General features: G+C 43.1%; 1 protein-coding gene across 1 annotated transcript in view; it reads right to left on the bottom strand.

Annotated features, from left to right (window-relative positions):
• Positions 1 to 2,083: 2,083 nt before the first annotated feature.
• SLC30A9 (solute carrier family 30 member 9) overlaps positions 2,084 to 20,061 on the bottom strand; it is a 68,870-nt gene continuing 50,892 nt past the window's right edge. The window contains exons 16-18 of the mRNA XM_054028836.1: positions 10,168 to 10,297; positions 6,079 to 6,192; positions 2,084 to 3,803 (exon numbers count right to left, since the gene is read on the bottom strand). Of these exons, the coding sequence (XP_053884811.1) occupies positions 3,759 to 3,803; positions 6,079 to 6,192; positions 10,168 to 10,297 (289 nt within the window). The 3' untranslated portion in view covers positions 2,084 to 3,758. The remainder of the gene's footprint in view (positions 3,804 to 6,078; positions 6,193 to 10,167; positions 10,298 to 20,061) is intronic.

Here is a 20,061-nt window from a genome sequence, read left to right as displayed (position 1 = left end):
CACACATACTGCACCAGCTGAAGTTTCTGGATAGCCTTCAAGATTAGCCCCAAGTAGAGCTTTGTTGGACTAGTCCCTAACCTTGAGATAACTATAGATAACCATAGTGAAGGTCCCATCTGAAGGGGAAAGGATACAATCTCATGTCCAGCATCAGAAGAAAGTCTACAGGAAGTCTACATAGAAGTCCAAGAAAAAAAGAGGAATCTAATGAGACCTTAAAACTGTGACCCCCTCAGCGGTTAGACTCTTTCCTCAAAATATATCTTTTCTGTCAATCAGCATTACCTTAATGTTGTCCAGATTGAATTATGAAATATCATGCAACTAATGAGAATGTATTTCCCACAGAATAAATGGGTAGAGTTTTCTGAATCCTGTTTTGCAAAATAAAGGCTGTAAGGGCAACAGAATCTCTAAAAATAAATATATTCCATGGCTTTAAGATACAACAGAGAAAAATTTAGTGAAAAAAATCCTAGAATAAACATTTTAATTTTAACTGAGTCCTTGCTCCATTGATTTTACCACTCTTTCAAATCAGAGATAATATTAAGGGACATATTAAGGTATCACATCTCTAGTTCATGAAGAAAGCACCCAATTCCTCAGTACTTGGCAAGTTTACTTTAATCCAAAATATCCTACCACAGAAACTATCGCAAAAAGCTTCCGTCCAGAATACTGTAACGAGGCTAAACCAAATCCTGGACCCCGTTCAACCCGTTCTTTAGACCATGAAAATACTGTAGCTTAAATCTGAGTAACAGTTTTCACTAAAAAATATTAACAGCAATCTGCACATATATTTTAAATTGCTGCCACTTTAAAGTGTGATTCCCTTCTCAAAGTGACTAAAAATGGGGTACCAAGTTTATTATGCCAATTTCTGTTATCAGTCGTGCTCAATGTAGAAGATGTTTTAACTGAATGCAAGCCATGAAAACCCATGCTGGGCTCTCAGAACCAAACTGGGGTCTTTCCTCATGCATTGCCACCAACGAAACTGGCTTTGCAAATAAAATTAGGTTCTTAATGAGGCCTGTGCAAACCTACAGCCTCCAAAGGGATTGCAAAGATGTAACCAATTGGAACTTAGTCAATCTTGTTGAAGACAGAAGCAACAGAATCCAGATCACTTTTTCATAGTACTGCAAAGACAATAAAAAGCAATACAATCCTACTTTTGTCACTGAAGTAGGCAGATATGAATCAGAATACATGCAGGGAGCAGCCATGATTGAAAAAGTACCATTTTTTACACAAACATTTTTCAGAGTAGTATGCACCTTAAGATGATGTGCTTAAGTTTCTCTATAAACTAGATAAGGGAACATTTCAGTACATTTCTAATATTTACTAATCTTTGGGGATGTTTCAGGAACACAATATACAAACTCCCCTTATAGATTACTGACTCCCATTCATGATGGTCCAGCATACATGTCACTTGTGATATATCATACACCACTGAAGAGTAACGGCCAGAGGCAATGTTCAGATCCTTGCCCCTCCCTTCCAGGTTTTTACAATTTTTGTTTTTCTTCAGTAACAGTATTTTATAGTGCTTTATGGGAGAGAGTTGGGGAGAGAGAGAAGAGAAGATAAATAGGATTTGCATTAATCAGAGTCAAATTCCAGTGCTCTTCCTGGATGATTACGTCATCAGCAGAGTGCATGCTGGGATATGGAGAAGCAGACTCGCAGAAAAGACTCAAAAGTAAACCATGTAGAATGTGCCAAAGTGTCCCTCATTAGTTATTTGGGAAACTACCCACAAAGTTGTAACATTTTACAAATATGTGCAATTAACTTTAAAAATATCACTTTTTATTAAACACATTTCTAATTATCAGTCTTAAGTGTATACTACAAATCTAATTAGTACTACAGTGGGAGACAGCCTGATAAAAATCAAGTCTTCCCTTTAGATTAAGCACTAATAGGTTATAAACAAATGACTGATGAGAAGAGAAAGAATAGGAATTATAGGCAAGGGTACTAACAGACCCTTCATTCCCAACTATGTAACAAAGTCATCCATTACATACATTACAGTACATAAAGCCTCATCTCTAAAAACTCAACTTTGGAATGTCATTTTATTTAAAATGCACAGCATGCAGTGTTTTGCAATTGTCAAAAGGCATGCTATTTTAAATTCTCATAATTCACTGGCAAATGACATTTTACATTTAAAAAAATACTATTACAAAGCATTTAATCAAATCCTGACATTTTGGTCTCCACTATTATTATTTGCTGCACTGCATATGATTTAATCTTAACAAATTGATTTTGATGACTTGTGTTCCCTATCAACATTTCTGCCCTCAGTATGTCAGTCACTGGACTACTCAGCAACAGAATCATCAAGATGCTCTTATTGCCACCTCTCTCCCATGAGCAATTTTCATGTTACTGAAACGTTTTAAAGTGCATAAAGGATTTTTCCTGGAGAAAGATTTATCGGTAATTATTCCATTAATATTTCAATTACTAGATTTGCATTATTTGTACTCACTTAGCCTTTATTAAAAGATTATTTCTTACAGAGTCTGCTATGACTTAGATACTTATTGCAGAAAGCCTTATTCTAGAAACCCATTTTGTAAAACACTAGAATTGCGCATTTCAAACACGTAAATTCTATGCACTCACTTTTGGGATTACTGACAGCCATGACACATTTCAGCACAATTGTTTTACTTCCCCCACACAAAAAGGTTTTTCTGAAAAACACCCAAAAAGCTATCTACAATTCAGATTCATACAAGTAGTGCCTGTGTAAATAAATTAGTATTATCTTCACATCTGTTTAATTATAAATATTTCTAGAATATGTTAAAACTTCTACACACCTCTTGCTTTTGCTAGCAAAGATCATTCGCAGAATATTGCTTCTTAAAAATATAAAAAGCCAAATGAAAAATAACAGAAAACTACTAAGTAAATCATTCTCCATGTTATATCCTCCAACATTAGCAAGTTAAAGCAACAAAAAGGCATATGGGTGGGAAAAAATCTGAAGAGAAAAAACCTAAACACAAGGCATAGGCCAAGATACTCTATAAAAAAAAGTTTGTTGAGGTTTCTACATCCTGCGCAGTAACTCAACGTACTCTAGGCCAAGCCCAAAGCCAACTGCATTCAAAAGACTGATTTGTTGCAACACTGGCAGAAGCAAGTTTCCAAATCATGACACTCGAGAAAAGGGCTGTTCTTTTTGGAGGAACTGATCTCAGAGGAAAAAAAGAGACCATATAGCTAGAATATAACAACTGGTTCAAGATTGGCAGGTAGAACAAATGAAACAAAGCCTGTTCTAGCATTAAACATCTGTATCTTGCAAATACCTCCAATGACTTCTAGAAGGAAGTAGTTAAATGAGTGCAAACTGATGTGCAAGTTGACAAAAAATTGAAATGGGGAAAGTATCTTCTGTGTATTTTCAGGCATTAACATTTGCCTTATAGAAACTAAAAGATTTAAGTTCCAATTCCCAAATAAATTCACCTCCAACAGTCTCATGTAGAAATTATGCTAAGTAGCTTTTGTTGAACTGATCTTCTATACAAAGTTGTTGACTCTGAATCTAAAGCTGTTTTGGAAACTGACTCAGTAACAACAGTTCAGGAAGCCTACAGCATGAAGTAAATGAGGTATGGTATTGAAGTGACTGCAGTTTCAATAGCTGTTCCATCTCTGTGCAAACTTGTTTCCAAAAGAGAGTACTCCAAGGATTTTTTCTGTCAAATCTACAATATTTCCAAATCTACATGTCGAACATCAGGATTGCGTTGCTGAAACAAAAAAAAAATTTTATTAATAAACAGACAATCAAATGTATCACACTGATGCTGACGACAAGATCTGCCACAACGTTGGCAACAGGATAACAAATCCCTAATCGTGGTAACATAGCAATTGTTTTAAAACGAAGACTAACTAATACATTTAACCCATGCTTTAGGTAGGGCTAAAGAATTTGTCCACCAAGGAATATTTATCAGCGTGTACTAGAATGGGGATAACTTCATAGCTAAATTAGTTCTAATGCTTTCAAAAGTATGAAGCAGCTCATGATTTAAAAAACGTAATTGGTTAAAGGTAAAAATGTCCAAATGAAAAATTTTTTTAAAAAAGTAACATTCTACATAGAAGAGACGCTTTCCTGAATGCCAAAAGTGCATGAAAAGAACTGATCTATGCTATTAAAATGACTTGTAAGACCTAATATACTGACCAAGTTTCTATTAAGGAAATATACAACTTCAGACACTGTGAAAATATTATGTGGTTTGCATAACAGGTGATGTTTGCTTCAAGTGACTTGCTTCACCAACATTTCTACAGGTGACTTTAAATTAGGTAAAGCTTTTTCAATAGCAACACAATTATTGAAATCCCTATATACACTGAAAATAGGATTAATGTTTTGAAATTTATTATTCTTAATTGAGCCTGCTGTTCAAAAATCTCTGAGGGCTGGCAAGCAAATCCAACTATAGTCAAAACACTGATTTTGATTTTCAATAGCACCACTCTGGGAAGATAAAACTAAAATTACTTAGAATGTTTCTCAAAAATCCTACACACACTAGAACATGCTCTTGAACAGCACCTTCTGATAAAGGGAAAAGGCAGTCACAAAGGCACAACATTTATCTGGCACACTATGGTTATGATCATGACTCTGTGCTCCCCTTGGAAAATACCATGGAATTTACTTATGTCTGTGGATATATTTGTCTGCCCAAATGCCTCACATCTTCAGACAAAGGAAATGCTTAACTACTGCAAAAGCAGGAAAATAAATTCTTCAGCAGAAAGGAAAAACATTTTTAAAAAAAATCATACCTTACGAAATGGATATGTTCTGTATTAGAAATTCCCTTTGGGGCTTTTCATAAATTTGTAATATAAACAGCTTCCCCATTTATTTCATGCAGACACATATGATTTATTTGTACATATTATTCCTTCTGCTGCTTAGTCACCAAGGACATAAAACAGATACCCTGTCCACCTTTTCATCCTAGGAGGAACAGACAACTCTGTTCTTCCCAGCACCAGCATTTTCCCAGATTGTGAGATGTAACAGAATGTAAAGCAAGAAAACCAGACTGCAAAAACAGAACCGAATGTTGAACATCTGCTGCTTCCCAGAACTCTCCAATCCACTTATACTTTCAGGAATTCCCAGCATCTGCTAAAACTAGGTGAGATCACACATCAGCACATAAACTATCAATACAAAACCAGAGTCACAACACAACTGTCTGACTAGATCTCTGTCCAGCCCAATAACACCATTCTAGAATTTGAAATCAGAAAGGCAAAGGCCCTTATGATGAATCTATCCATTTATAAAGTTATGGTTTGGTATAATGGACAGACCACAAACTAAACCAAAATAAAAGCATGCCACACCTACCCACCATAACTTCTCAGGTAAAGTTTTAGTAGCCACAATGTAACAAGGATGACACGCCTTTGCTGTTACAATTGAAAGAGATCTTTAAATCCTAAACTGAAAAAAGGATGGTTGCTTGTTTGTGTCTCTATTAAAGTTGTGTCACATGGTAGAGCAGTAGTCGCAATGAGAGATATTGTTTTGCAAAGAGCAAAACAAAAAATAAGAGGTAAAGTAAGTGGACCCCTCTTCATATGCAATTACATCACTTTTGACACAACATTAAGTGGATGGTTAAAAACCATTTAAAAGTTGCTTCTCATTACAGCTGATGTAGAGTTCAAGGGCCTATAAATGACATTTTGAGACAACTGTGCCATTTTTCAGAGAACACAAACAGGTAATATTCCATGGGAGTTGTAATCAATAAGTAGTAATGATCTTAGAAAGGCAAGTGACTTTGACAGAGACAAAACAAACCACCATACAAGCCATACATGTCAAGCAGACCCAGGGCAAGACAAATACTTGTTTTCAAGGTCAGATTTGTTCAGTGAAACTTAACTGAAGTTTGTCCCTGCTTTTCTTAAAGGTACAAAGCTAAATATCAGCAAAATAGGAGCATTCAGATTGATTAATTATTTTAACCAACTGAATATTACCTTTAGCTCCTTTTCAAGCCGGTCTACTTCAGCTCCCAGTGTGTCAATGATATTCTCTCCATGTTTAAGCATGAAGGCTTCTAATTCCTCAAGAGTTTTCACCTGCTGAATTTCCTGGCAAGAAAAGAAATTTGAGAGGTTGGAGGGGAAGGTAAAAAAACAAAACAAAAAGAAAAACAAGCAACTGTCAATTTTTAAACATTTTCATGTTGCCTAATGGGCAACCATTTGCCAAGGAACTGGAAAAGGCTGGGCTTCTTTATTATTCCTGACTTTTCAGGGCAGTGAGGACGAAGGACATGAAGAAAGTAAAATATAGATGGGGAGGAAGATGGGCTGGCAATAAACCTGCAATATGTACATACACATTTTCACTTTTTCCTTTATTCACAAACTAGGTTTAAAGAACTGCACTTTGTCTTTTCAAAAAGTCATCTCTTCAAAAAGTTGGTAAACGTCTCAGTTTTCTCCTAACAAGACAGTGCAGCTTCTCTCTTCTTGTTCTCTCCAATCATTCTCTCTCAAAAACATAAGGCCAGAACGGACCACCTTTTGCATAACACAGGCTACAGAACTTACCCAACATCTTCCCTGTTTGAATTATAGCAGGTCTTTTAGAAAAACATCCATTCTTGATTTAAAAATGGACACTGATGGAGAATCCACCACAACCCTTGGTAAATTGTTCAAATGGTTGTTTACTTTCACTGTTAAAAATTTACACCTTATTTCCAGTCTGAATTTGTCTACCTTCAACTTCCAGCCACTGGATCTTGCGATACTCTTGTCTGCTAGACTGAAGAGCTCATTCTCCACGTAGGTATTTATAAACTGTGATCAAGACTTAGCCATTTCTCTGTTAAGCTAAAGTAGACAGACTACTCTAGGAGCTCAAACACAGAAGCCAGGTTCTCCAATCCTTTCATCATTCTTGTGACTCTTCTCTGAACCCTCTTCAATTTATCAACATCCCTTCTTGATTTATGCACACCAAAACTTGCCACACATTCCAGTAGTGGTCACACCAGTGCCAAATATAGCAGTAGTATAACCTCCTTACTCTTATTGTACATTCCCCTGTTTATACATCCAAGGATTGCATTAGCCCAGGGGTGGGCAAACTTTTTTGGCCCGAGGGTCACATCTGGGTATGGAAATTGTATGGCGGGCCATGAATGCTTGCAAAATTGGGGGTGGGGTGTGGGAGGGGGTTCGGGCTCTGGCTGGGGGTTCAGGCTCTAGGGTGGGGCCAAAAATGAGGCATTCAGGGTGCAGGAGGGGGCTTCAGCATAGGGTTGCGGTGTGGTGAGGGCTCTGGCTGGAGGTAAGGGCTCTGGGGTAGGGCTGGGGATGAGGGATTTGGGGTGCAGGAGGATGCTCCAGGCTGGGACCAAGGGGTTTGGAAGGCAAGGGGGGATCAGGGCTGGGGCAGGGGGTTGGGGCACGGGGGAGCAAGGGCTCTGGGGTGGAGCCAGAAATGAGGAGTTCAGGGTGTGGGAGGGGGCTCCAGGCTGGGGCAGGACATGGGGGGGTGGGGGAAGTGTGAGGGCTCCGGCTGGGGTGCAGGCTCTGGAATGGGGCTGGGGATGAGAAGTTTGGGGTGCAGGAGGGTGCTCCAGGCTGGGACCAAGGGATGCAGGAGGGGCTCAGGGGTGCAGGCTCCGGGCAGCTCCTAGAAGGAGCGGCATGTCCCCCCTCCAGCTCCCACGCGGAAGCGCGGGCAGGCAGCTTGTCATGCTGCCCCATGCACAGGTGCTGCCCCTGCAGCTATTGGCCACAGTTCCTGGCCAATGGGAGCTGCAGGGGTGGCGCTTGGGGTGGGGGCGGCACACGGAGCCCCCTGGCTGCCCTTAAACGTAGGAGCTGGAGGGGGGACATGCCGCTACTTACGGAAGCTGCAGGGAGCCGCAGCGCGCATGCATGGAGCAGCTGGAACTCTAGGGCCGGATTAAATCGGCTGGCGGGCTGGATGTGGCCCGTGGGCCATAGTTTGCCCACCATTGCATTAGCCCTTTTGGCCACAGCATTCCACTCGGAGCTCACATTCAGCTGATTATGCACCATGACTCCAAGTCTTTTTCAATCATTGTTTCCCAGACTAGTGTCTCCCATCCTGCAAGTATGATTTACATTGTTCCTAAGTTCACATTTGGGTGTATTAAAATACATATTTATTTGCTTGCACACAGCTTATCAAGCAATCCAGATAATTCTGTATCAGTGACCCATCCTCTTTGTTATTTACCAATCCCCCAACCTAAGTGTCATCAGTGATTATTTTATTTTCTGCCATGTCACTGATAAAAATGTTAAAGAGCACAGGGCCAAGAACCAATCCCTGAAGTAGTCCACTAGAAACATACCAACTTGAAGATAGTTCCCCATTTACAATTACACTGAGACCTATCAGACAGTTTTTAATACTTTTAATATGTACTATGTTAATTTTTTAATAGTTCAAGATTTTTAATCAAAATGCCAAGTCAACTCCCAACAGAAGTCTAAATAAATTATATCGTCACTTTTACCTTTATCAACCCAACTTGTAATCTTACTCAAAGAAGTAATAAGTTAGTTTGACTGGATCTGTTTTCCATAAAACCATGTTGATTAACCATGATATTCGCCTCCTTTCATTCTTGATTAATTAAAGTCCCATATCAGCTGTTCCATTATTTTGTTTGGGATCAATGTCAGATTGACAGGCCTATAATTAGCCTGGTTGTCCCATTTACCCCTTTTAAATATTGGCACATTTCTTCTAGAACTTCCACGGTGTTCCAAGACTTATTGAAAATTCATATTAATGGTCCCAGCAAGCACCTCGGCCAGCACTTTTAAAACTCTTGGATGCAAGTTATCCAGACCTGCTGATTTAAAAATGTGTAACTTTAGTGGTAGCTGTATAATGTATCGCATCGCAGGTAGCAAAGTAAATGTAGTAATACCTAAAGATTCACTATGCAGCCTGCAGGAAATACTCATCCTTCGCCCCCAGAAAGAGCCAAGTAAAACAGCTGTGAACTGAGGCTAGGAGAAGCCAACAGTGTACCAAACAGAAGGAAAGAGGTTAAGGAAAACAGGATGCAACGCTCTCTATAGAAGTACTAGGCAGACCTCTTCTATAGAGAGAGGAATTTTTCACCAAATAATAAAACCCAAGCTAACAGATGCATAAGAACTATAGATGGTATCCCAGTACTAACATGAGTTTTTCTTGGCTGTCTCATATCCAAGGACAGAGCTGGCTAGATGCTTCTTAACTTGTAACATCACAGCCATAGGCAATAAGGCTGCAGTACATTTAAGACACAAATATTGCATCACTAATATAGACATAGCACAGTATAAGATCAACAGTACTCCTTGGATACAAAGCAAGAAGTCTATTTAAGTCAAGTTAAACGTTTCCTGCAATATCAATAAAAACATATGTTGGTCTCTAAAAATCAAGTGGAAGGAGAGAAATAATGTGCTCTACGATCATAAACCAGACTTGAAAGCATGCCACCTCTGGTTCTGATCTGAACCTGCTTCGTTTGCGAGACCTACAATGATCAGTTTTTGGATGAGAAATTTCCAGAGAAAATCCCAGTGTGTTGCAGAAGTGGTGCTGGCATTGTCACAGGGTGAGCTTGGCCTCGCTTAATCTCCCTGGTCTTCCTCTGAATCAGGGTAGTTCTTAGAAAAAGCATTTCAGAGTAAGGAGCTGGGAACCATACTGGAAAATCTAGGCAGAACAACAACTTGTGAATGTTGGGCAATATCCTGATTATTTAAAATTAGCCTTGTAATTTGACCAAGATTTTTTTTTTTTTTTTTTTTACACTTCTTGTGCTACGAAGGTTTTGTAGTGTTGCTATACACTACTGCTATTTGAGCCCAGAGGTGGAGACTGATGGTATGATCTCTGTGTATACTTTGTATCAATGTGTTAAATATGTAAGGCCATCTGGGATCCTTCAGGATGAGGAGCTATATAAATGCAAAACAATATACCCTATCTACTTGCAAATTTTTCTTTTAATATGCTTGATAATGGGAAAGAAAAAAATGCTGGAAGTAACAATATTGCTTTATTAAACATACTTGTAGCAGCTGTTCAATGTCTTGCTTTTCCAGGTAAGAACGAGTCACAACCCGTCCATCAAAGTCTACTTCTGCCTTGAATCTCACTTTGCTCAATCCCATGTCTGTGGCTTTAACATCATGAATTGCTCTGAAATAGATAATTTTTGGAAATGTGGAAAAATGTAAAGCAAAACAATTAGCTGATCTGAATTCTGGTATTCACTATAAATTGTCACAGTTCAAAGATTTTTTAATTATGTAGGGGCACTGTTCCCTTTTTTCCCCGCATTAGAGCCTCTGAATATTTTCAAATCAAATTCTCATTACTACATATTCCTATGTTTAGTACTGGTTTAAATACAGTTTAAATCTATCAAGTTTTACAAATATGACCGCTGAGCCTGCAACAGTGCATCAAGTCATTTGTGAGAGGGATAAAATGGCTGAGAACTGATTACAGGAGCATTCGAATCTGACCTGGTGGCTAGTTTATTTTTTCCCTTTGTGGTTAACAGATAACTGTAGAGACCAGAAAATTTCCTATCAGAGAATGGTAATTACAGATAAGTTCATAGATAACCACTCCTAGAGCTATGTTCAAAGTGAAAGCTCCAAGTTATCTACTACAGCAAGGGAGTTGTGTTTTTTTTACTTTTGGAGGGTTTCTGCACCACTGCATGCATGCAGAAACATGTCCCCCCACAGAGTCTCTTTGCTTTCCCGCAGAAAAATAGTTTTTGTGGGGAAGCAAAGAAAAGCTGCACCAGTGCTTGTTCACTCCTCCCTGGAGGGGGGGGGACAGGAGGTCTGGGGATGCCCGGCTGGATGGGGAGGACGACGACGACGACAACGGAGTTCCCCGTCCCCTGCATGGAACAGCTGGGGCTGGGTCAGATCAACCCCCAGAAACGTCGGAGGGGTGGGGGTAGATGCATGGGGGTTGGGCGGACAGGGAGAGCAGCTCCCATACAGTGATCCTGCCCCCCACTTCCTGGCCCCATCACTCCTCACCTATGAGGGCAGTGGGTCACTGTACATGGAGCTGCTCCCCCTGTCCGCCCAACCCCCATGCATCTGGACACACATCCCCGCACTCAGAAGCTCCCCACCCCAACCCCACCACATTGGGAGCCCCTTGCATCCAGAACCCCTCCATCAAGCCCCCTTCCAACCCCTCCCAAGCTTTACCCCCTGCATTAGAAGCCCCCCACTGAGCTCCAACCAACTGCACCCTGCCCCCCACCTCACCTCCCCCACTGAGCCCTAATCACCTTCATTTAGACTCCCCTGCAGATCCAATTCCCCCCTGCACCCAGAACACCCCCAATGAGCCCCCCTATGGATCCAGATTCCTCCCCACCCCCAACCCCACTGAGCTGCCCACACCCAGATTGCGCCACACAGAACTCTGGTACTCTTGAGGGAATTCTACAACAGCAATTAAAAATTGTGCCAAAAAATTAAAAATTCTGCAAATTTTATTTGTCAAAATAACACCATAACACAGTATTATAATTACACCATTTTCAATTATTTTAGTAATTTATTTCAAAATACTTGTCAGCAAATAATTGAAAATGGTGTAATTATAATAGTGTGTTATGTTGACAAATAAAATATGCAGAATTTTAAAATATTGTGTGTAGAATTTTTAATTTTTTGACGCAGTATTCCTTCAGGAGTAGCGTTTGCTCCTGTCCTGGAACTTAAGTGATCCTAGTGGCTCAATCACCAGTCCCTTTAGAGCAAGTTAGAAACTCATACATGCACGTATTTTAAAAATATGACAAACTGGTTGGGGGAAGAAAAAACGGTTACTCACCTTCTCATAACTGTTGTTCTTCGAGATGTGTTATTCATGTCCATTCCAATCAGGTGTCAGAACGTGCACAATGTCTGAAAGATTTTTCCCTTAGCAGCATCCGTCAGGTCGGCCTGGGTGCTCCCTGGAGTCACGCCTTCATGGCACCTAATATATAGCCCTGTCGACCCACCACCCCTTCAGTTCCTTCTTAACAGCTACTCCGATAGAGGGGTAGGAGGATGGATATTGGAATGGATATGAACAACACATCTCAAAGAACAACAGTTACGAGAAGGTGAGGAACCGTTTTTTCTTTGAGTGCTTGTTCATGTCAATTCTAATCAGGTGACTCCCAAGCAAAACTAGGAGTTGGGGTCGGAGTTGTCCACTGACTGAACTACTGCTCTACCAAAGCCGCATCATCTCTGGCCTGCCTAGTAATTGCATAGTGTGCGGCGAAAGTGTGTACTGATGACCACGTCACTGCCCTGCAGATTTCCTGGGTGGGGACTTGAGCCAGGAAAGCTGTTGATGAAGCTTGCGCCCTTGTAGAGTGCGCCGTTATGGGAGGGGGTGGGGGGCGCTGTAATTCCTGCTAGACTGCAGCACTCGGTAATGCAGGCCACAATCCATGATGAAATGCACTGTGTCAAAACAGGCTGACCCTTCATCCTATCCGCTACTGTGACAAAGAGCTGTACCGACTTCCTGAATGGTTTCGTCCTCTCGATGTAAAAGGCCAGTGCTCTGCGGACATCAAGAGTGTGTAGCCACTGCTCCCTGCTACTCACGAGGCTTGGGGTAGAAAATCGGGAGGAAAATGTCCTGGTTGATGTGGAACTGCGATACCATCTTCGGGAGGAAGGCCGGATGGGCCTAAGCTGAACCTTGTCCTTAAAAATCCATGATGTGGGGCGGCTTGGACATTAGACCCCTAAGCTCAGACACCCTCCAGGCTGACGTTATCGCCACCAGGAACGCAACCTTGTAGGAAAGGTAGAGCAGGGAGCATGTTCCTAGAGGCACAAAGGGGTGCCCCATGAGCCTAGAGAGGACCAAGTTAAGGTCCCAAACAGAAACCAGTTGGCGGATGTGCGGGTACAACCTGTCGAGGCCCTTCAGGAAGCGACCAACCAGGGGGTTAGTGAAAACCGATCGGCCCTGTACCCCCGGATGGAAAGCAGAGATGGCAGCCAGGTGTACTCTTATAAAAGACAAAGAGACCTTCCTGCTTTAGGTGGAAAAGGTAATCCAAGATCTGGGGCACTGAGGCCAGCACCGGGGGAAAGTCGCGCTGAGCTGACCAGATTGAAAAATCTCTTCCACTTGGCCAGGTACGTGGCCCTAGTGGAGGGTTTCCTACTGCCTAAGACAACCTGTCTGACTTGTTCTGAACAGGAGAGCTCGAACAGATTCAGCCATGGAGCCTCCATGCTGCAAGATGCAGCGACTGGAGGTTCGGGTGCTGGAGCCGTGATCCTGTGTGAGAAGGTCCGGGAAGAGCGGCAAGGTAATCAGGGCTCCCACGGACATATCTAGGAGAGACGTGTACCAATGCTGGTGGGGCCAGGCTGGTGCTAGGAGAATGACCCGAGCCCGGTCTCTGCGGATCTTGAGCAGGACCTTGTGGACGAGCGCTATGGGTGGGAAGGTGTACAGAAGTGGTCCCCCCGAGTGGAGGAGGAACGCTTCTGCTGTGGAGCCCGGACTGTGATTCTGGAAGAAGCAGAACTGCTGACACTTCCTGTTATGTTGCGTGGCAAAGAGGTCGACCGTAGACAACCCCACGTCTGGAAGAGCGAAGCTGTGACATCTGGGCAAAGGGACCACTCGTGCCTGTGAAAAGTCGTGCTGAGGCGGTCCGCCAGCTCGTTCTGGAACCCTGGAAGGTACGATGCCTGCAGGTCGACTAAGTGCTCTATACAAAAGTCCCATAACTGGAGGGTTTCCTGGCACAGGGGAGAGGAGCGTGCACCCTCATTAGTTGATATAGAACATTGCGGTCATATTGTCCATCATGACCGATACGCGTCGACCTGCTAGATATGGGCAGAATGACAGTCATGCTAGGTGCACCGCCCTGAGCTCCCTGACATTGATATGAAGACTGCGATCTGTCTGACCAGAGGCCCTGAGTCCTGTGGTCCTCCAGATGAGCTCCCCACCCCAAATCTGATGCATCCGTCACTAGCGTTAGGGATGGTTGTGGGACAGCAAAGGGGACTCCTGAACACACCTGCTGAGCGTCCGTCCAGCACAGGAGCAAGTTGAGGATGGGGCAAGGCAGGGTCACAATCCTGTCCACGCTGTCCCTGGCAGGTCTGTACACTGACGCAAGCCACAACTGAAGCGGTCGAAGTCGGAGTCTGGCGTGCCGAAGCATGCACGTACAGTCTGCCATGTGGCCGAGAAGTTTGAGACAATTTCTCGCAGTGGTGGTGGGGAACTTCCTGAGTCCCTGTATCATGGTGTTGTGGGCCTGGAATCTCGCCCGTGGGAGGAACGCTTTGGCCTGGGTTGAGTCCAGAACCACCCCTATGAACTATATCCTCTGATGGGGGACAGAGTCTATTTCGCCTCGTTCAGTAGCAGGCCCAGATTCTCGAAGGTGTCTGATGAATGCCACCTGAGCTTCCACTTGAGCCCTGGATCGGCCTTTGACCAGCCAATCATCGAGGTACGGGAACACCTCGACCTGGTGTCTCCGTAGAAAGGTGGCGACAACTGCCATGCACTTGGTGAAGACTCGAGAAGACTTGGAAACCTTGTCTCTCCTGCTGGTTAGTCGCATCGATGACCAGCGAATCTGGAAGCAGATGGGAGTAGAGATGCTCAAAGTCTCTGGAGGGGACAAAATACCGCTGCTGATTATGTTTGGCAGTGGGTGGCAGGGATGCCAGTGTCTGCCATAAGGTCTTCGTGGTGTCCATCACCGTCTTTATGAGGGGTAACGCTACCCGTGCAGGCCCCAAGGGTGCTAGGATGTCCACCATGGGATCCGTGTCCTCTATGACCTCCTCGGCTTTGATGCCCAGATCTTGGGCAGCCCTGCATAGCAACTGCTGTAGGACTCTTATGCTCTAATGCAGGAGCTACGGTCATCCCTGCCAACACTTCGTCCGGCGAGGAGGAAGAGTGTGCAGGTAGTGGAAGCTCCCTACTGTCTGCCCCGGACGGGTCACGTGACTCCCGGGGCAGCGTTGGAGGAGGTGGTGCCAATGACAGTGCCAGGACCATAGGCGTTGTACCCAACGTCGGCGTCAGCATCAGTCTCTCTGGAGGTAGCTGCATCGACACGCTCACAGGAGCCGCCGGTGTCAGGGGGCCCAGTGCCGACATCAGCACCGGGGCCGTAGGTGCCTGCATCGAGGTCGACATCGACAACGGTGCAGGCATGGGAGACGGGTGTGTCGACGTCATTAAGGTCGGTGCCAAAGTCAGAGCAGAGCATGGTGCCGGAGGCAAAGGCATTGGGACCGTAGGCACCGGGGGAGGATGCGCAACGGAAGGCGGCACGAAAGTGGCAGAGGCCACTGAAGACATCGCTGAGCGTGGGCCCTGGGGTCCTCCTTGGCCCTGGTGATAAGACCAGGGAGACCAAAGGGCCACTGAGGTGGGTTCTGCCACTGCGGAGACCATGCCTGCTGCTCCCTTCTGTCTCTGCCCTACCTCGCTCTACGGCTTCTGCTCCTACTTGAGCGATGGAAGTCGGGCTCCGACTCAGAGGTCTCAGACACTGAAGACCACGGAGGAGCCGATCCTCAGTGCCTCAAAAGTCAAGAGCTCGGGGAGTAGGAAGGCTCTTTGTCGGAGCGTGTAGGCAGCGAAGGGGAGCGCCTCGACATCATAGCCGGCTTTCCCTTAGAATGCACCAGAGGACGGGGCTCCATCAGTGCTGAGGGTTCCTCCCTGGCAGGCAAGAACGGTGCCGTCAGGTGGAGGAGATCTCTAGCAGCTTCCAGCGTGGACAGGAGCTGAAGCTGCTGCATAGGCACCAGTGATCAAGGTGGGAGTGGACTCGACTGCCTCACCTGGACAGGAGTCGACATGGCCCCGGAAGGAGATGCTGAGGAGTGGCCTGCCTGGGGCTTTTCTTCTTTTGCGGTATCCGCGAGTGGGAGTGGTGCCTACTATCAGATGGGCCCCATGAAGAGCCGTGGCGGTGCCAAGCGTCCCTGGAGGAGTCCTCCCTTGGCGCCGAAGTCGCCAGGGCACTCTGTGTCGAGGATGCCGCCGTAGGGGTCAGGTCTCTCGAGCCCGGATCGGAGTGGGGGCGTAAGGCTGCCTCCAGGAGGATCACCTTCAGCCGCTGTTCCCTTTCTTTAAGTGTTCTCGGTCGGAACTCATGGCAGATCTTACAATGATCTTTCTGATGGGTCTCCCACAGGCACCAAAGACACAACGAGTGCAGGTCACTCTTCGGCATGTGCTTGGCGCAAGCCACGCAGTTCTTAAAGCCTGGGGACCGCGATATGCCACAGCACTGCGTCCGGAGTGGGGGAAAACCCCCAACTACTAACTAGACTAACTATTAACTGGAGTACTACTAACAACTAACTAACTATATACATGGAATAGAGAAGAAAACTTGCTGAGCAAGAGCCAAGGGAAGTTCCAGCCACCGTCACTGGCGGTAAGAAGGAACTGAAGGGGTGGCGGGTTGGCAGGGCTCTATATTAGGCGCCTGCCATGAAGGCACGACTCCAGGGGGCGCCCAGGCCAACCCAACGGATGCTGTTACGGGAAAAATCTTTCAGCCATTGTGCACATGCGCGCACACGCACACCTGATTGGAATCAACATGAACAAGCACTCGAAGAAGAAGTAGTGATCTATGACAACTTAGGTCTTCAATGAACAGCAATAGCAGATAATCACTTCCTCTCCTTGACTGCTACCACTTAAAACATCTTCACTTTTGGAGAATAAAGGACAGATTCTCCCCTGTGCCAAGTTATATTTGATGCAGGAATAAGTGTCCCCCATCCATCAGGGACCTGCTTACTCGTAGATTTTCAAGCTCTCCCCCACCCACGACATACCTACTCTAATTTACCACAGGGGACTATAATCTTGTTAAGGCCATACACCAGATGAAAGTTGCTATTAGTTGAGCTCTGTCCTGTCCCCACATCAAGCAGACAGGCTACACGGCAAGGGTAGGAGGGAAATTTGTGGAGGAGAAGGCGCTACCGACTTTATGGCAGTTGAGAGGTCCCAGCTGGAGAAGTGCAACCATACTGCATTATCTTTGCTTCAGAAATGGAGCCAAGAATCTAAAGCTCCAGGGACACGAGGATCCAAATATTTAAAGATTTTATTATGTGGTATGCATTACTCTAGTGAAAGAAGTTGGTAGCTGAGCTCCGTATGCTCTACTCAAGGCATGCTCAAAACTAATTTTAGTAAGTTCCCATCTGAGCCTTCGTTAGGATCATAATACCAAGCTTGGTCTGCTTTCTTGATAGGCGCATTGACCCAAGCATACTGTGCACGTTACAACTTGTCACAAGCTTATAACTCCATGAAAAAGTGTCCAAAACAATGTCTCTGTCTTTGTTTATACAGTGATGGAATTTTAGAATGGCACAGCCCATGTGGTTGAACATGAGGTTTGGAACACATGCACTTGTACTGACATATTAACAATGATCATAATGTACCTAGAGTCATGTAACTTCTGCGATAGACCTTACAACTCAGGCAGAAATCAGTGCTTTGCCTAATGACACATGTAGCCCTCCCAGGAGCCCCAAAACATAGGAGAGAATGAGAGCCAGAACTGCAGTTCACATAGGTTGATTTTTGTTTGGTTTGTTATGCTTTTATTTTTAAAAATTTAAAATGTTTCATCAGTTTAAAAAAAAAAAAATTCAATAAGGTCAAATTGTCCCAAAAGGAAATATTTAACTTAGATTTTCCTGACTGAAAATTGAAAATTTTGGCAAATTTAAACATTTTCCCAGGGGAAAAAAACTTTAATTGTAAAAAAAAAATTTTATGTCAGTAAACAATTCACAGAAAGTTCCCAACAAGCTCTAAATATTTTACACTAATTATTTAGATCTCTCGCAAATTGGCCTTGAAACTACCAAAATCCCACTGGCAAAGTTGTCAACAACTTTATAAGCAGTTATAAAAACAAGTCTCCCCTCACACCTGAAGGCTGCCCCACTAGAAATAACTTTATTTAACAGAAAAGCTAATTTTAGAAGTGGCATACCTATGAGAAAACTGTGACGGATGTGGGAGCTGATCTGTATTAATTTATTAATACTGAATGCGACTGGACATAGTTTACTGTACAACTATATTAGAATGTTCATTGTGTGCTTTTGGGGGGGCTAGTTTAACAGCAAGCTTAACAGGAAAGCAACACAATGATTCCAGATAAAACACATCTTGGTAAATAGATCAGGATTTACAAAACAATATCTGCACTATTAACTATGAAACTGCTAATTCCAAGATCTGACCAAAGTTGCAGCTGTTTTGCTAAAGCTGAGTACTAATAGATCAAAAGGACACAAGCTGGAGCAGACAGGAGGATGTTGAATACCAGGGAATAAAGGTGATACAAACTCAAACTGGACATTTCATGAACAAATTGAATTGATGTGATGAATAATGCAAAAAGAAATAATTTTTCAGCTGTGTATATACCAATGCTGGGAGTCTGGGTAACAAGGAAGAAGAATTGGAAAGGTTCACTGATGAGAAGGAATTCGATAAAACTAGCTTTACTGAAACCTGGTGGGGCAATTCATTAACAGGAATGCTAAAATCACTGGTTATAACTTGTTCAGACGAGACAGAGTAGATAAAAGAGGTGTTTTGGGATGGGTACTCTACATTAGCAACACCATCACTGTATTATAGTTACCGATAACCCAAAAGTGCAGAATTTTGAATGCACATGGATCAACATGCTAATTAAAGTCTGTGTCACAGAATCAAAGTAGAGAACAGGATGAGTTATTCCTTAAACACTTGTTTAAGGTGTGGAAAGAAAAACACTGTTATGGAAAATTTATTTGGAAGATGTATACTGGACAACTCATGTCAGTAATACCAACATTAGAGTTTCTAAAAATGCCAGATAATTTTCTAACACAAAAGGTATTGTGCCCATGAGGTAACTTTTTTGGACCTCACTGTGATGGATAAAAATTCATCACTGGACTGGAAGCTGGTGGTTGCCTAGAGACTGGTGAACATGACCTGATTACATTAAATATGGACAGAGAACAGTCCCAGCCGGAAGTGTGTGGTTTTTTTTATATATATACATACATACACACACACACTTAGTGTTTCAAAAGGGCTAATTTCCCAAAGATGAAGAAGATTATAAGCAAAATTGATGAGAACTTTTTTAAGAAGAGTTTATTATATGGACCAAAAAGCCATGATTCCACAATCAGAAAAGAGTCCACCTTTCGCTCAAGTCCATCTGGTTCAGTGGCAAAGTGAAGGACGCAATTAGAAATAAAAAACTCAATATATAACAAATGGCAAAGGGGGGAAAAGAGACAGCAATCAATATAAATCAGAAGTTATGAAGTGCAGAAAATTGATAAGGGAAGCTGAAAACATCAGGGACAAACCCATGGTCAACAGGGCTAAGGACAATGAGATTTTAAAGTATTAGGAACGTATTGATGGAGACGATAAAACTGTTGATGATGCAGAAAAGGCAGAATTCAATAAATATTTTTGTTTTATATTTAGAAGATAGCAAGTTATTGTACTCAAATCATGAGGATGTGAAAGTGCTTTCCAGGCAATTAGTAACAGAGAATTATGTTAGATAAAATCCTTTAGTATAAATATTTATAAGTCAGCAGGCCCAAATGACTTGCATTCAAATTTCTCAAAAGAGTTGGCTGAAGAGATCTCTGGCCCACTGATGTTAATTTATAATAAGACTTGGAATACTGGGGAAATTCCAGAAGACAAGAAAAGTACTAATGTTGTGTCAATATTCAAAAAGACAAATGGGGTAACACAACTATATGCTGATGTGTCTGACATTAATCCCAGGAAATATAATAAAAAAGCTGATACAGGATTCGACTGATAAAGAATTAAAGGCTAAGAATATAATT

The sequence above is a fragment of the Malaclemys terrapin genome, chromosome 5 (assembly GCF_027887155.1).
Source record: "Malaclemys terrapin pileata isolate rMalTer1 chromosome 5, rMalTer1.hap1, whole genome shotgun sequence".
NCBI lineage: Eukaryota > Metazoa > Chordata > Testudines > Emydidae > Malaclemys > Malaclemys terrapin.
The sequence above is the reverse complement of the archived record's forward strand: the minus strand, read 5'-3'. Positions and strand labels throughout refer to the sequence as shown.